The following is a 16,540-nucleotide window of genomic DNA, read 5'->3' as shown; positions in this document are numbered from 1 at the left end:
CCACAGAACCACTTGGTAAGATTATTTTAGTTTGCTTTTTACATATATGTCTACTTTTCACCTTGAACTGTAATAGGGAAATGCCTAGAACGGTGCCTGGTGCAAAGCACGTAGAGCAAATGTAAGCAAAGTTTTACAGAAGAATTTTAATGTAAATACATAGAAAGGTACTTTCTGCAGAACCACACCAACTTTCAATGTCGTCACGTTCACACTGTGTTCCAGCTGACTTCTGTATTCAGATGTATTTTTCCCATCTCTTCTTTTTTGAAGCCATTTTCTTTGTAAATGATAAGCCATTTTTTTTCTCTAAAAGTGTTGTTTCTAAGCCATTAAAGAAAATATATTGGTTAACATTAACTTATTTAGAAATGCAAAACAAATATTTATAATATGACAATATGTTAGAAATGAATAGTCATTCCTGTCTTGTGACTTGTGAGGTTACTCTGAGTATAAATTTGGGAGGGTAGTTAGTAAGGGGTAAATTTCCATTTGTGGTCAAACAGGATGAATATACGTATTTAACACACTGATGCAATTTACCTCACTGCACACACTCAGGGAACTAGTCCAGTTTCAGATCAGGAAGGGTCTCTTAATCCACAGCTGTCCTGGGAAGCTGAGGGAATTTCTAAATCACCTTCAGTTGGAGGATGTCTGAGTGACTTAACCACAGTCACACAGGCACACCATAGGGAAACATGATATAATACATGAAATGTGACTTTCCTTTGTGAATCTCAGGACTAATATTGATCCTGGATGTACCAGAAAGGATATCACTGCACAGAGCAAGAACCCCAGATCGCCTCAGAGCAGCGGTTCTCAACCTGTGGGTCGCGAACAATGAAAATACATCCTGCATATCAGATATTTACATTACGATTCATAAAAGTAGCAAAATTACAGTTATGAAGTAGCAACAAAAATAATTTTATGGTTGGGGGTTACCACAACATGAGGAACTATATTAAAGGGTCACGGCATTAGGAAGGTTGAGAACCACTGCCTCAGAGGGTTCCTTAGCATATTCAGCAAAAGAATGGATCCATACATGCATGTGAAAAACTACCCAAGGCCACAGAGAGGCCCATCCTAAAGGATTAGAGAGAACAGTGCCCCTCACCCACCTGTCATGTCTATTTTTTTTTTTTTTTTTTTTTTACTGGCCCGGAGGCCAAATGTCTATTCTCAACCACCCTGGATAAATTTTAGTCACCATGCATTGGGTACAGTATTAAAACGGGGAATAACTAGTCCCAGATGAAACATGGTTCTGGCTCCACCTAACAAATGTTAAAAAGCAAGACCTATAATAATCAAACTGCTTCTAAATAAATTACCTATATCTCAGGAAAAAGCTAAAAACATTTATAAGCACATAAAAATACTCAGCACCCAGGAAGTAACATTCATGGTATCTGGCATCCAATCAAATACTACTAAGCATATAAAGAAGCAGGGAAATATGGCCCATTAAATGACTAAATCAATCAAAATTGATCCAGAAATGACACAAATGATAGAATTAAAAGAACATTAACATAGATGATATAATTGCATTCCACATATTCACAAGGCAAAGAAGAGACATGAAAAATATAAAAAGGACCAAAATAAATTTTTTAAATGTAAGATAGTAATACTGTGAATACATTAACGACATAGTAGACAATTCAAAAGAAGAGATCAATTAATGTCTGTTGAGAAATAGAAACCATCCAAAGGAAAAGACTAAGAGAAACAAAATTACAAATGAAGAGAGTATCAGTGAGATGCGGGACAACATCAAGCAGCCTAAGATGTCTGTAGAGAGGAGAGAGGGGATAAAAAAGTATTTGGTAATACTGTTTATCATCACTGCTTCTATTCTACTTTATACTGGAGGTTCTAGTCCATGCAATCAGGCAAGAAAAGAAATACAAAAAGAAGAGAATTTGAAGAGAAGAAATAAAACTACCTTTATTTATAGACAATATGATCATTTGTGTAGAATATCAATTGGTATCTGGAAAAAAAACTACTAGAGCTATTAAATGATTTTTAATAATTCAGAATACAAGATAGATATAAAATTGCTTTTCTATATATATACTAACATCTATTTTGGAAAAAGAAGTTGTAATAGTAAAAATTATGAAATTCCTAGGGATGAATATATCAAAAAGATGTGTAAGGCTTGTACACTGTAAATTCATAACATTGATAAGAAAAGTTAAGGATACCTAAACAGATGGAGATACATATTTGATTCATGAGTTGGAAAATGCAGTATTATCAAGAGAGCAACTGATTCCAAACTGATCTATAGAGTCAACACAATTCCAATAAAAAATTCAGCAATATTTCTTGGTAGAAACTGACACGCTGATTCTAAAATTTATATGGATATGTTAAAGGGCTTAGATTAGCCAAAACAATTTTAAACATGAAGAACCAACTAGAAAGATTAGTGCTATTTATTTAAAGAACACTAAAACACACAATAACCAAGAGAGTAAATTAGACATATAAGTCAAAGAACAAAAAAGAGTTAAAAAATAGACTTACTTTTGACAAAGACGCAAAGGCAAAAACCTTTCCAAGATTTTTGTAACTCTAATTTAAGCTCATCATAAAAAATACATACAATGTCAAATATGAAAGAAAAGATATAAAAATATTGATAAGCACACACAAATGAATTGAAAGCTTCTTGTAGTAAAACATGATGTAAGATAACCCTATACAATAAAAGCCTAATATGCAAATTGACCGAACGGTGGAACGACCAGAAGCTATGATGCACACTGACTACCAGGGGGCAGATGCTCAGTGCAGGAGCTTCCCCCTGGTGGTCAGTGCACTCCCACAGGGGGATCATGGCTGGTGAGCCCAGTGGCAGTGATGAGAGCCTCTCCCGCCTCTGCTGCAGGCGGGCAGGTAAGGAGTGAGGGGTCCCAGACTGCAAGAGCCCTGGACTGCGAGAGGGATGTTTGACTGCCAGCTTAGGCCTTATTCTCGCGGGTATAGGGCCTAAGCCAGCAGGAAGCCAACCCCCTGAGGATCCTGGACTGCAAGAGGGCACAGGCTGGGCTGAGGGACCCCTGCCCTCCAGTGCACACATCTCATGCACCAGGCCTCTAGTTTAGAATAACTCCATTGGAAATATCAATACTTCAAATAGCTCTGCCATTAATATACCTTAAACAGCCTGTGGTGTTACCATGCCTCCCCATCAGTGGTCATGTCTAATGGGCACTCCCAGTCTAGAATTTATCCATTGTACTGGTTGCCACTAAAATGGACTAGGACTCATTGAATAGGAATTAGCATCAGGCAAAAATTAGGGGGGAAACTTGGGGCATTATGTTGCTCTCCAAAAGCAAAGGTATTTTCAGAGATGTCCAGAAGCCAACTTGGGAGAAAACTCCCACTAAAAAAAAGTGGCGAAAAACCGAATTAATTACAATAAATTGAAATGAGCTGACCTTGCCATTTGATTGGTGAGTTCCTGCTAATACCAAAAGGAACATGTGACAAAAGTAGATTAAAAGACTACCATACATATTTGGATTTCCAATACTAAAAAAATTATGATTCAGCATTATATCAATGTAACCAAATTATGTAAATCTTACACTTAGTCTAGAAAATAAGCTACCTAAGATGTAAAAAATAAGCTACCTAAAATGATTATTTACAATTTTAGACCAACATTTATTGATACGGTAAACTGCCAATGTTATTTAAAAAGTAATCTACCACACAGCCTATGAGGTATAGGAACATGGATTTATGTATTTACTAGAATACATAAACATTCATAGCAATATTATGCAAGTGTATGTGTGCTTGTGTGTGGGTGTTTGTACACCATAAAATTAATAGGATGGTGCTGGAATTACAAATGATTTCTCTTTCTCTTTAAACAGGTTTAGACTCTAAATCAGAAAATATTATGTATTATTGAAAATTAAAAGCACTTACTCTAAGAGAAAAATCAGTTTTATCATTTTTTCTATAGGAATTACAAGTATAGTTTATAGTGTGAAATAAAGTAAAAAAAAATAGTTATCTATAATAATAAAAGCATAACATGCTAATTAGACTGGACAGCCAAATGACCTTCCAGACATCATTCCGGATGTCCTTCATGACAACCTTCCAGACAAAGCCAGGGCTTCGAGGGCCGAGGCAAGCTGCCACAGCTGCGAGGGCCGATTGCGGAGCACCGGCCAGGTGGGCAAGGCTTCCCACTGTGCAGCATGGATTGCAGAGCCTCAGCAGGGTGGGCAGGGCCTCCCTGTGGGCAGCGATCAATGGCAGAGCCCCAGCTGTGTGGGCAGGGAGGGAAGCCCAGGCTACCCAACCGGTGGTACTGCAGTGGGTGGGCAGGGCCTCCCTCTGCGGGGCATCGATCTGGGGCTCCTGTGACCCATCGCCCCACAGAGGGAGGCCCAGGCCACCAGCCAGCGATGCTGTGGTGGGTGGGTGGGGCGAGCCAGCTATGGACCCGCAGAGGCAGGCCCAGGCCAGCCAAGCAATCACACCCCATGCCTTTTGGCCCGCAGAGGGAGGTGACCGGTGGCAGAGTGGGGGTGGCGCTGCACAGATGACAAGCAGTGGCAGCGATGGGGGTGGGGACAGCTGCTGGCAGCCGGGGGAAGGAAAGCCCAGATAGGCCCCTCCCCACCAGCCCTGCCCCCAGTTGCCTCCCTCCCCCACTCCTGACCCTGACAGGAAGGAGGAGGGAGCCCGATTCCCCGTCCCTCCCCCGGCCAGTGTCATCGACAGAATATGTCTGAAGACCAACTATTGGCACAACATTCATCTGAAGCCGAAAGAAGCTGGCATTGCCGACACAATGTATCTGAAGACCAACTACTGGCACAATGTACCTCTGTAGCTCAAAGAAAGCAGCGTCAACAGAAAATGTCTGAAGACCAACTATTGCACAACGTACCTCCGAAGCCGAAAGAAGCCAGCATTGTTGACAGAATACGTCTGAAGAACAGCCATCGACTTGTATTACCAATACTGGTAGGAACTGCCTTCACAGCAAAAATGAAGTAAACGAGGATGCAATTATTGAACATAGTTGTGGTGGAATGACTGTTACATGTCAATTTTGTCTATCACTAAATTTCTCCAGTGAAAAACCATCTGATGGAAAATTTACTCGATGTTGTAGCAAAGGGAAAGTTTGTTCAAATGATATATGTTTTCCAGAATACCTGGCATATTTAAAAACATTAATGATAAATGAAGATTCTGACAGTAAAAATATCATGGAAAATATTCATTCGATAAATAGTTCTTTTGCTTTTGCTTCAATGGATGCAAATATTGCACCACCATCAGGATATGGGCCATACTGTTTTAGAATACACGGACAAGTTTATCACCGTACTGGAACTTTACATCCTTCGGATGGTGTTTCTCAAAAGTTTGCTCAACTCTATATTTTAGATATGGCCAAAGCGACCAGTAAAAGATTAGCAATGCCAGAAAACCAAGGTTGCTCAGAAAGACACATGATCAACATCAACAACCTCATGCATGAAATAAACGAATTAACAAAATCGTAAAAGATACTACATGAGATAGAAAAGGAAGCTCAATCTGAAGCCGCAATGAAAGGTATTGCTCCCATGGAAGTAACAATGGCGATTAAATATGATCATAATAGTGATCCAGGTAGATATAATTCTCCCCGTGCAAGAGGTTGCTGTCATATTCAGAAACGAACATGTTGAACCTCCTTTTGAAGGGGCTTGCACATTCATTGTAAACCAAATCCCAATAATCTGAATGCCACTAAAATGAAACAAATCAGTATCCTGTTTCCTACATTAGATGCAATGACATATCCTATTCTTTTTCCACATGGTGAAAAAGGCTGGGGAACAGATATTGCATTAAGACTCAAAGACGACAGTGTAATTGACAATAATACTAGACAAAATGTAAGGGCACAAATGACACAAATGTAGTATTATGGATTTCATCTCTCCGTCCGGGACATGTTCAATACTATATTAAATGCAGGAAAATTAACTCAATAGTATATTGTCGATTTATATTCAAAAATGGAAGCCAATCAGATAAATTACATTAAAGCAAACCAATCTAAGTTGAGAGTTGAAAAATATAGTGGTTAGAGGATTATCTCACATCTAAATCTGAAAATGACAATGTGCTGATTGGTAAAATTATAACACTTCCATCATCTTTTGAGGATAATCCCAGAAATATGTAGCAGCGATATCAGTATGCTATGGCAATTGTAATGAAGTATGGCAAGCCCGATTTATTAATAACCATGACATGCAACCCCAAATGGGCAAATATTACAATTTACAACGCTGGCAAAAAGTTGAAAACAGACCTGACTTGGTAGCCATAGTTTTTAATATTAAGCTGAATGCTCTTTTAATGATAGATGTAAGTTCCATTTATTTGACAAAGTAATAGCTAAAATTCATGTCATTGAATTACAGAAATGTGGACTGCCTCACATGCACATATTGATATTAGATAGTGAATCCAAATTACGAACAGAAGATGACATTGACCATGTAGTTAAGCCAGAAATTTGAGATGAAGACCAGTGTCCTCAACTTTTCCAAATTGTAAAATCAAATATGGTACATGGACCATGTGGGATACAAAATCCAAAGAGTCCGTGTATGGAAAATGGAAAATGTTCAAAGGGATATCTGAAAAAATTTCAAAATACAGCCATTGGAAATATTGATGGATATCCCAAAGACAAACGTAGACCTGGTAGCACCATATCTATTGGAAGTAAAATTGTTGATAATGCTTGGATTGTCCCTTACCCCTTGTCCCTTATAAGGCACACCCGTATTTGTGCCTTAAGTATAACTGTCATATGAATGTTGAAGTCTGCATATCGATGAAAAGTGTCAAATATTTATTTAAATACATCTATAAAGGGCACGATTGTGCAAATATTCAAATTTCTGAAAAAAATATTATCAATCATGACGAAGTACAGGACTTCACTGACTCCAGGATGTGAGTGCTCCTGAGGCTGATTGGAGACTTTTTGCAATGCAAATGCATGACCAATCTCATGTAATCACAAGATTAGCTATTCATTTGCCAAATGAACAGAATTTGTATTTTCATACGGACGATTTTGCTGAAGTTATAGATAGGGCTAAAAGATGTAACTCGACTTTGATGGCTGGTTCTTATTGAATAGAGAAGATTCTTATGCGCGTAATTATTATTATTGGGAGATTCCACAACATTATGTGTTTAATAATTCTTTGTGGACAAAATGCCAAAAGAGTGGGAATAAACTATTAGGTAGACTGTTCACTGTGAGCTTTAGAGAACTAGAACAATATTACCCTAGACTTTTGCTTCGGCATGGAAAAGGTGCGATAAATTTTGATGATTTGCTTCTGCATAATAGGAGGTGTAATTTATGATACATTTTTTGAAGCTGCTAAACATCGAGGATTATTGATGACACTATCTGTAAAGATATGATTGACGATGCGATCATCCTTAATATGCCCAAACAACTACGGCAACTTTTTGCATATATATGTGTGTTTGAATGTCCTTCTGATGCAAATTATGAGATGAGAATAAATGTCATTTTATTGAAGATTTTTGTTGGAAATTACACTGAAGAAAAGGTGCCTGTGTGAATTGTGAAATGCATGCCCTTAACGAAATTCAAGAGGTATTCACATTGCATGGAATGAAATGTTCACATTTCAAACTTCCAGACTATCCTTTACTTATGAATACAAATACATGTGATGAATCGTACGAGCGACAATTGGCAAAGGTTTTGATAAATTATCTGAATGATGAATAGTTGGCAGCCTTTCAGATTATAACTTCAGCCATCGAAGATCAAACTGTACACCCCAAATGCTTTTTCTTAGATGGTCCAGGCAGTAGTGGAAAAATATATCTTTATAAAGTTTTAATACATTACATTAGAGGTCATGGTGGTACTGTTTTACCCACAGCGTCTATATGAATTGCTGCAGATTTACTTCTCAGTGGAAGAACCTTTCATTCCCAATATAAATGAACAATCCCATTAAACGAAACTTCAATTTCTAGACTCGATATAAAGAGTGAAGTTGCTAAAACCATTAAAAAGGCCCAACTTCTGCCCTAACCGGTTTGGCTTGGTGGATAGAGCATCAGCCTGCGGACTCAAGGGTCCCAGGTTTGATTCCAGTCAAGGGCATGTACCTTGGTTGCAGGCACATCCCCAGTGGGGGGTGTGCAGGAGGCAGCTGATCGATGTTTCTCTCTCATTGATGTTTCTAACTCTCTATCCCTCTCCCTTCTTCTCTGTAAAGAATCAATAAAATGTATTAAAAAAAAAAGGCCCAACTTCTCATTATTGATGAATGAACCCATGGCATTCAGTCATGCTATAAACGCCATAGACAGATTACTAAGAGAAATTATGAGTCTGAATGTTGTATTTGGTGGGAAAGTTCTCCTTCTTGGAGGGGATTTTTGACAATGTCTCAGTATTGTACCACATGCTATGCGATCAGCCATAGTACAAATGAGTTTAAAGTACTATAATGTTTGGGGATGTTTCAGAAAGTTGTCTCTTACAACAAATATGAGATCAGAGGATTCTGCTTGAGCGAATGGTTAGTAAAACTTGAAGATAGCAAACTTGATAGCAGTTTTCATTTAGGAATGGATATTACTGAAATCCCCTGTGAAGTGATTTGTAACTGATCTATTATTGAAGCCACCTTTGGAAATACTATATCTATAGATAATATTAAAAATATATCTAAACATGCAATTCTTTGTCCAAAAAATGAGCACGTTCAAAAATTAAATGAAGAAATTTTGGATATACTCGATGGAGATTTTCACACATTATTTGAGTGATGATTCCATTGATTCAATGGATGATGCTGAAAAGAAAAATTTCCCATCAAATTTCTTAATAGCATTAACTCCTGTGGGAATGCTGTGTCATAAATTAAAACTGAAAGTGGATGCAATCATCATGCTACTGAGAAGTCTTAATAGTAAATGGGATCTTTGTAATGGCACTAGATTTTTTATCAAAAGATTGTGACCTAACATTATCAAAGCTGAAGTATTAACAGGGTCTGCAGAAGAAGAGGTTGTTCTGATTCCAAGAATTGATTTGTCCCCATCTGACACTGGCCTCTCATTTAAATTAATTCAAAGACAGTTTCGCATGATGCCAGCATTTGCGATGATTATCAGTAAATCACAAGGACAAACTCTAGACAGAATAGGAATATTTCTACCTGAACCTGTTTTCGAACATGGTCAGCTATATGTTGCTTTCTCTCAAGTTCAAAAAGCGTGTGATGTTAAAGTTGTAAATACTTCATCACAAGGGAAATTAGTCAAGCACTCTGAAAGCGTTTTTACTCTTACTGTGGTATACAGGGAGATATTAGAATAAGTTTAATCAATTTATCAGTCATTGCTTGTATCAATGTTTTTATATCATGTTTTTGTTGCTTTCATATGTTTTGTTGTTTTATACCATGTCTTTGTTGTTATATCATATTATTATTGTTTACCTATATTAATAAATTTATATATTATTTTCATATACATTTTACTAATTTTCTTTAATATCTGATATATCTATTATAGAGAAAGGGCAAATAGCAATACTAAAATATTTCCTCTAATTAATTCCCTTTCAATGTGCACGAATTTGTGCACCAGGCCACTAGTATCAAATAATAGGGCAGTACATTTTATATTACAGTCAGAATATAATATAGCTAAAATATAGTAAAAATGTCCATAACTTTCAGTTTTGTACATTGTATATCATTTGGGGGAACTGACCCACTGTCATCTTGTATAGGGTACTTTCACAAATCAAAACTAGCAAAAGCTTCTCCTGTTAACAGCCCAGATTAGAGGTGAAAGTTAACTCTACCTTCTTGTCACTCTCTTCCCTCTGCTTCTGTCCACAACCAACAAGTAAATTACAAGTCAAGAATCTAACAGAAATCAGGTCAAGTGTAGTGAAAGTCAAACACTGGTTTTCGAATGGGCTTCTTTCCTTCCTGCACTCCTACTGGGAATGAAGGCGTGGTTATTTTTGGTTGTTTTGTTTTTTTGTTTTGTTTTTTTTGTTTTTTTTGTTTTTTACTAAAGCTAAATTTTAAAAAGTATCTTCCTCACACTTAAGGCTACAGGGGAGTTAAACTAGTAACTTCCACAATCATCTCTTTAACAGCAGATATTGGCTCACATACATAGTTTGTGGTATCAGCCTCATTATTTTATGTAACAACTTATAAATTATTGCCGTGAAGAAAGATTAATGTGGGTACATTAAATAGACCTGAAATGACTTCAAGAAGTTTAACAGCTACAATTATTTATGAATAACGCACTGAACACACCTTTTCTCCTAATATTTTAAATGTATCTCTCACTTTTTCAATTTTTCTAAGACTAAGTTTTCTTCTTGTTTGTTCCCACTGTCATCTTTCTTCTCTGTCCATCCAGAGGCAGTGCTGCTCTTTTGCTCTGCGCTCACATTATTCTAATTTCCTACTTATCCAAATCCTACATCATAAAACCCTAATATGCAAATTGAACAAATGGCGGAACAACCGGTTGCTATGATGCGCATTGACCACCAGGGAGCAGACGTTCAATGCAGGAGCTGCCCCCTGGTGGTCAGTGCACTCCCACAGGGGGAGCACCACTCATCCAGAAGCCGGGCTCACGGCTGGTGAGCGCAGTGGTTGTGGCGGGAGTCTCTCCCGCCTCCATGGCAGCGCTAAGGACCCCTTGGGGGATGTCCAACTGCTGGCTTAGGTCTGCTTACCACATACCCCAAGGAGTCCCAGACTGTGAGGGGGTGCAGGCCGGGCTGAGGGACCCCTCTACAGTGCACAAACGTCATGCACCAGGCCTCTAGCATCTAAATAAAAGTACAAATGCAAGTGAAGGTTAATTGGGTGTACCCATTATAGTGACATCAGCTGCTTTGATATGCCCAAACCACCTCCTTACACACTTTTTATTTCTTGAACTACAGGAATTTTACAGTTTTTCTATCAGCTCTGTTCATGGATTTGTAAGCCAGCTCTCACCATGTTTTGTTATACAGCTCTCTCTACCATGTTCTTATGGCCAAGACAATGGTAAAATGTGGAGCAGGCTCATTAAAAACATTTCGCACAGTAATATCCATAATTCAGTGGGTTTAGGGATAAGTTTTCAAAGAAGGCTGGGATAACTGAAAATTGATTTCATATCTAGAAAAAAACAAAACAGATTTGAATTTCCTAAGAAAAAGATGTATCCTGGGTCCCCTGTGACTTACAGAGCCTTGAACAAATCTTCCATCTATAGTCCAGGTCTTGGTATGTCAATATGCTTATGGAATTACCACAAAATGAACCCACAGAATATAAAAGTCAGGCTGTGCAGCCCAATCCCTCACCTTAGAGGAGGAGGAGAGAGGAGGAGGAAAAAACTATAATGTCCCTTCACTTCCTAAGATATGCGCTTGACCGCAGAATGGTAATGGTTGACCATGAAGAGGTAATCTCTGAAGAGGTACACATTTTCACTTAGGGACAATGCATATTTATACTGGCATTAGATATAGTTTAATCAGACATCTATTTTTGACTTTGTACTAATAACTTCCTCAAATTTGATGCTGTCAACCATTAAAGATGAATCATAAAAAGCATGTGCTAAAAGACTTTTTCCTCCATTTCCAATTATATGAAGGATTTTGGATCTGATTCTTCCTTTAGTTATCAGTTTGGATTCCCTCTGGGACTCCCAGGAAGCCTGGTGGACATTGCTCTTCCTTCCCTTGCCATCTAAGTTCCCAATTTCTGTACCTCTTGGTCTCTCCCTTCCTCTCTATACTGAGGGCAGTAGTGGAGTTAGTGTCTAGTACAATAAAAAAATTCCTAACTCCAATTCTTTCTTGAATTTTTCCAATGTATTTGAGTTTACAACCTATACATAAAATATGCATTAACTTCAATTTCACCTGGGCCTTATTAATTGCTCCTGGTCCTTAAAAGATTGGGTGTCTTCCCATAACAACCAATTTTGGAACTGTGCAGCATCAGAAAATCCAGGTAGTTGACTGTTTCCTTGTAGTTTATTTACTTGTTTTGCAAGCAATTTCTATTTTTAAAAAGTGTGTATCATATATATGTATGTGTGTATATATAAATATGAAGTGTTTTTAAGATTTACAGAAATAAAACTGTTCTTTGATATACCTTTTTATATTTAGTGTTTAGTAAAATTCCTGTACTTTCTAAATAACTAATTCTGTTTAACTGCATTTAAATCTATTTTGAATCCATTACAGACATGGGTAACTGAACCAAAGTAAAAATTTCTCTCTCTGAAAATGAAAGATAAATACCGCATCATACATTTCCATCCATTCTAAAAAAAAAAAAATAATGAAAATATGGAAGAAGGGCAGAAGCTCTAGACACAGAGGGGAAAATGGGGGATGATATAGAACACTTAAAGGTATAGGAAAGTTATTCTCATTTCTATACTACTCTCTTACCTTAGAACGTACATTTGTAAAAGAACACATATGCATACCTTTCTAATGTTTATTCAACCCTCTTGATTCTAAAATCAAATCCACTCACTCACTAACTTCGAGTCAAAAATTGAAAGGAGCCTGGCCAGTGTGGCTCAGTTGGTTGTGTGTTGTCCCATGCACTGAGAGGTTGCTGGATTAATTCTCTGTCAGGGCACCTGCCCGGCATGGGCTTGAACCCCATTAGGGGGCGTGCAGGAGGCAGCTGATTGATGTGATGTTTCGCCCTCACATCAATCTTTCTCTTTTCTCCCTCCCTCTCTCTCTAAAAAAAAAAAAAAAATCAAAACTGTTTTTTAAAAATAATAAAATTAAAGGATATCACTATTTATACCCACTCACTCTATACCTAATCATTCACTTTACCTTTATCATATAACTAGAGGCCTGGTACACGCGTGCACCAGTGGGGTTCCTTGGCCTGGCCTGTGGGGATCGGGCCAAAACCTGCTCTCAGACATCCTCTGAGGGGTCCTGGGTTGTGAGAAGGCACAGGCTAGGCCAAGGGACCCCACCAGTGCACAATCAGGGCCAGGGAGGGACCACAGGAGGGCTCTAGGGAGTGTCTGGCCTGTCTCGCCCAGTTCTGATTGGCCAGACCACAGCAGCAAGCTAACCTACTGGTTGGAGTGTCTGTCCCCTGGTGGTCAGTGAGCGTCATAGCGACCGGTCAAATGAACGATTGGATATTTAGCATATTAGGCTTTTACTATATAGGATTTTTTTTACTGGCTGAACATAGCTGCATGTGTGTGGGTGCAAACACGCAGTGTGCATGTTCTTGAATCACCCATAGGACATTATAACTGTGCTCACTGTTCCCCTCCTGTCACACCGGCTGGTTTTGGTTCCAGCTTAAGAATTGTGCTGCCACAATAGACTCTTCCTATTGGCCCCAGCTCTGATAGAAGGAACACATTGGAGTAGCAACTGAATTACTAAATTATGCCATTTACCACTGACATATTAATAGATGACCTGGTCCCTTTCCTTTCCTTGGCCAAATAAAGCAACTTCAAATTATTCTTTATTCCTGTTTTAAATTTTCATTTGGAAAAAATATTTAATTAGTCTGTCAAAATTAAAGGTAAAAATATTTTAAGAAAGTACTTGTCATACAAGTAAACCTTTCTTCCAAACCCTATGTAGGAAAACAAATTAAGTATTTAACTTACGTGTTCTTTTATGTAGTTTTCTTTTGAAATTTAACTTTAGACTTGTTAAGATATGGCCTGTACCTATTAAATTCTCTCAAGTTACATGGAACCTGAAAAATAAAACAATAACAAAAAATATAAATACATACATTTAAAAATCATAGCAATCACTTTCAGGAGGAAAATAGTAATAATATAAAATTTGATAACATTTTGGTATCAAGTAATAAATTGCTAATAACTTTGTAAGTAGTATCTTTATAATTGTTAAGCAACATAAGTATCTCTCTACAATTGTTGACCAACAGGAAATTTCTACCCAAATTCATTACTTAAAAAAAATATGACTTATAAATTTAGTACACACAATTGAAGTTATTAGAATAAAATACCAATGCAATAATAATATCCAATACAAATCTACACTAATAAGAGAGAAACATGCAAATTGGTGTCACTCCGCTACATCCACCAGCCAATCAGGATGAGCATGCAAATTAACCCAATAAAGATGGCAGCTAATTTGCATATGCAGGCGCAGAGCTAAGACTGAAGGCTCCGCTGGAGTGAAGATTGAAGACAACTGAAGACTGAAGACGACTGAAGACTGAAGAGGCTTGGCTTCTCCGCTGTGGCTGGAGCGGAGAAGCCTTGAGGCTTGCCTTCTCTGCTGTGGTCAGAGTGGAGAAGCCTCCAGGCTTCCCTTCTCCACTGCAGCCAGAGCAAAGGCCTGGGTCCCGGGTGCTGGAGGAAAACCGGTGCTGGCAGCCAGGGGAAGGAAAGGCGTGCACGAATCTCTTCGTGCAACAGGCCTCTAGTTAGAATATAAGACTATTCTTATGTCCTATTAAGATTCTATCACCCCACCAGTGTTGCTCAGTGTGAGTGTCAATCCATGAACCAGGAGGTCACAGTTCAATTCCTGGTCAGAGCACATGCCTGAGTTGTAGGCTTGATCCCCAGTGCGGGGCATGTGAGAGGCAGCTGATTGATTATTCTCTCTCATCATTGATGTTTCTTTCTCTTTCCCTCTCCCATCCTCCCTGAAATCAATAGAAAACAAAACAAAAAACTAGATTATATATAAAAAAGATTCTATCAGGCTAATTTTGCTATGTTGCTATTTTGTCTCAAATTTTTTAAATTTCATAGGACATAATCCTTGACAAGCATACAGAACCATTGGAGACAGAGAAAGAGAACTATGATACAGTTGGGAAATTATGTCTTCAAATTATTTTATCATCACCTTTTGATATTACAAATAAAAAAACGGAAGAAGTAGCATCATTTAGAAACAACTGTCTTCTGATTTCCCTTGACCCAAAATACTAAGTAATTTATAGAATTTCCCATTGAGTATCTCTCATGACCAAGTTAAAGGTGAAAACCATCCCTACCCCAGTGAGGTATAGGAGCAAGCTTATATCAAGTCTTGGAAATCCTCAATGATTAAAATGAAGTAATCTTCAACCCACTTCGTTACTGCTGGTGGTGTAGACTCCTTCCTTTAATCTCTTCTGGATATCTTTGCGTGAATGGTATGCTCTTAAATGTGGATCATGGAGACTATTATATCGGTTTTCCAAAAGTCGACAATAAGGATCAGTCAGATTGAAACCATAAGGTTGAAAAAGCTGCAAATACAGATTTTAAAATATGACAAATGTGAAATTAATGAATTTAATTTTTAAATATCAACCTATTAAAATGTCTAGAATAGTCATTGAAAATAAAGCATGCAAGAAGAATTTGAAGTGGGGAAAACCACCAACAGAAATATTTGGATTGAGTAATGCTAATTGCTTATTCCTACTTTTCCCCCACTGACCTGAATTATTCTAAACATCCACCCTCACTCAATTCCTCCACTGATCTCCATCAGTCCCTGGCCCTGAGCTGAGAATAAAGGAAGAAATGAAAAGAAAGAGAAGAGGGTAAAATTTGTTTTAATGTGTAAAGCTAATGCCAAGTTTCTTCATTTCCCTCCTCCCTCTTCCAGGTCAAGGCACTGTACTCAAAGTATACAGAGATTATATTAATAAGTATGACTATTGTATCTCAATAATCTGAAAATGAAGAAAATGGACAATCTTCCAAGATGCATGGGCACAAGTTTATTAAAATAGAAGTAAAACTCCGATGTTAAAGATGATGGATTAAAAAGTTATTGTATCTTGGAGGTCTTATCTAATACAAGAAACACAAGAATCCTTGAGTGCTTCAGTCAGGAAAAAAATTCAAGATCTGAATTATAAAGTTCAGTACGTCGAAGAACCAGTTATAAAGGATATTGATAGGAATTGTGATTTCTGCATGTGTAAAGAATACAACCTGTGCTGTTCTGTCTGGCAGTAGCCATGTCAGTCATATTTGGAACACAAAGTAGCCTGGCTGGGTGGGATCCTCAAGGAACTCCCTTAAGATAGGTGGGCGGGCGCTTCATATGCGGGCAAAGGGGCAGATTGGTGGAACCCGACAGGATGCTATCTTTCCTTTCCGTTTAACGCTTCCTTGGAAAGTTTCTGTTCTCATGCTTAAAACCAGACTTTAATCCCTTCCAAGGGGCCTAAATCATAAAGTGTAATCATTCCTTAATTGCCAGTGTTTCCCTGAGAAGGCAAAGAAAGGAATTCTATGGGGCAATGTCTTGAATTCAGTGAAGCCAGATATGAAGCAACCAACAATTGTGAGTCAAGGATCAGTATGTTTCTTTTAGATGTTGACATTTAGCTGTTGACTTCTTTTAGATATTGACTTTTAGTTG

General features: G+C 37.9%; 1 protein-coding gene and 1 long non-coding RNA gene across 2 annotated transcripts in view; both read right to left on the bottom strand.

Annotated features, from left to right (window-relative positions):
- Positions 1-207: 207 nt before the first annotated feature.
- On the bottom strand, positions 208-13,872 carry LOC308516505. Its single transcript, XR_013995756.1, has 3 exons — positions 13,792-13,872; positions 4,949-5,036; positions 208-324 (listed from the first exon to the last, which is right to left on the bottom strand). It is a non-coding gene; the product is annotated as an uncharacterized lncRNA (long non-coding RNA).
- Positions 13,873-15,242: 1,370 nt separating this feature from the next.
- The window catches only part of LOC308524997 (cyclin-Y-like protein 1), a gene marked incomplete at both ends in the record, with an annotated part of 44,196 nt that continues 42,898 nt past the window's right edge, over positions 15,243-16,540 (bottom strand). The window contains one exon of the mRNA XM_081099669.1: positions 15,243-15,410. Within this exon, the coding sequence (XP_080955795.1) occupies positions 15,243-15,410 (168 nt within the window). The remainder of the gene's footprint in view (positions 15,411-16,540) is intronic.

The sequence above is a fragment of the Myotis nattereri genome (genome assembly GCF_964212035.1).
Source record: "Myotis nattereri genome assembly, chromosome: 1".
Taxonomy (NCBI): Eukaryota; Metazoa; Chordata; class Mammalia; order Chiroptera; family Vespertilionidae; genus Myotis; species Myotis nattereri.
This window is presented reverse-complemented; position numbering and strand designations above follow the sequence as displayed.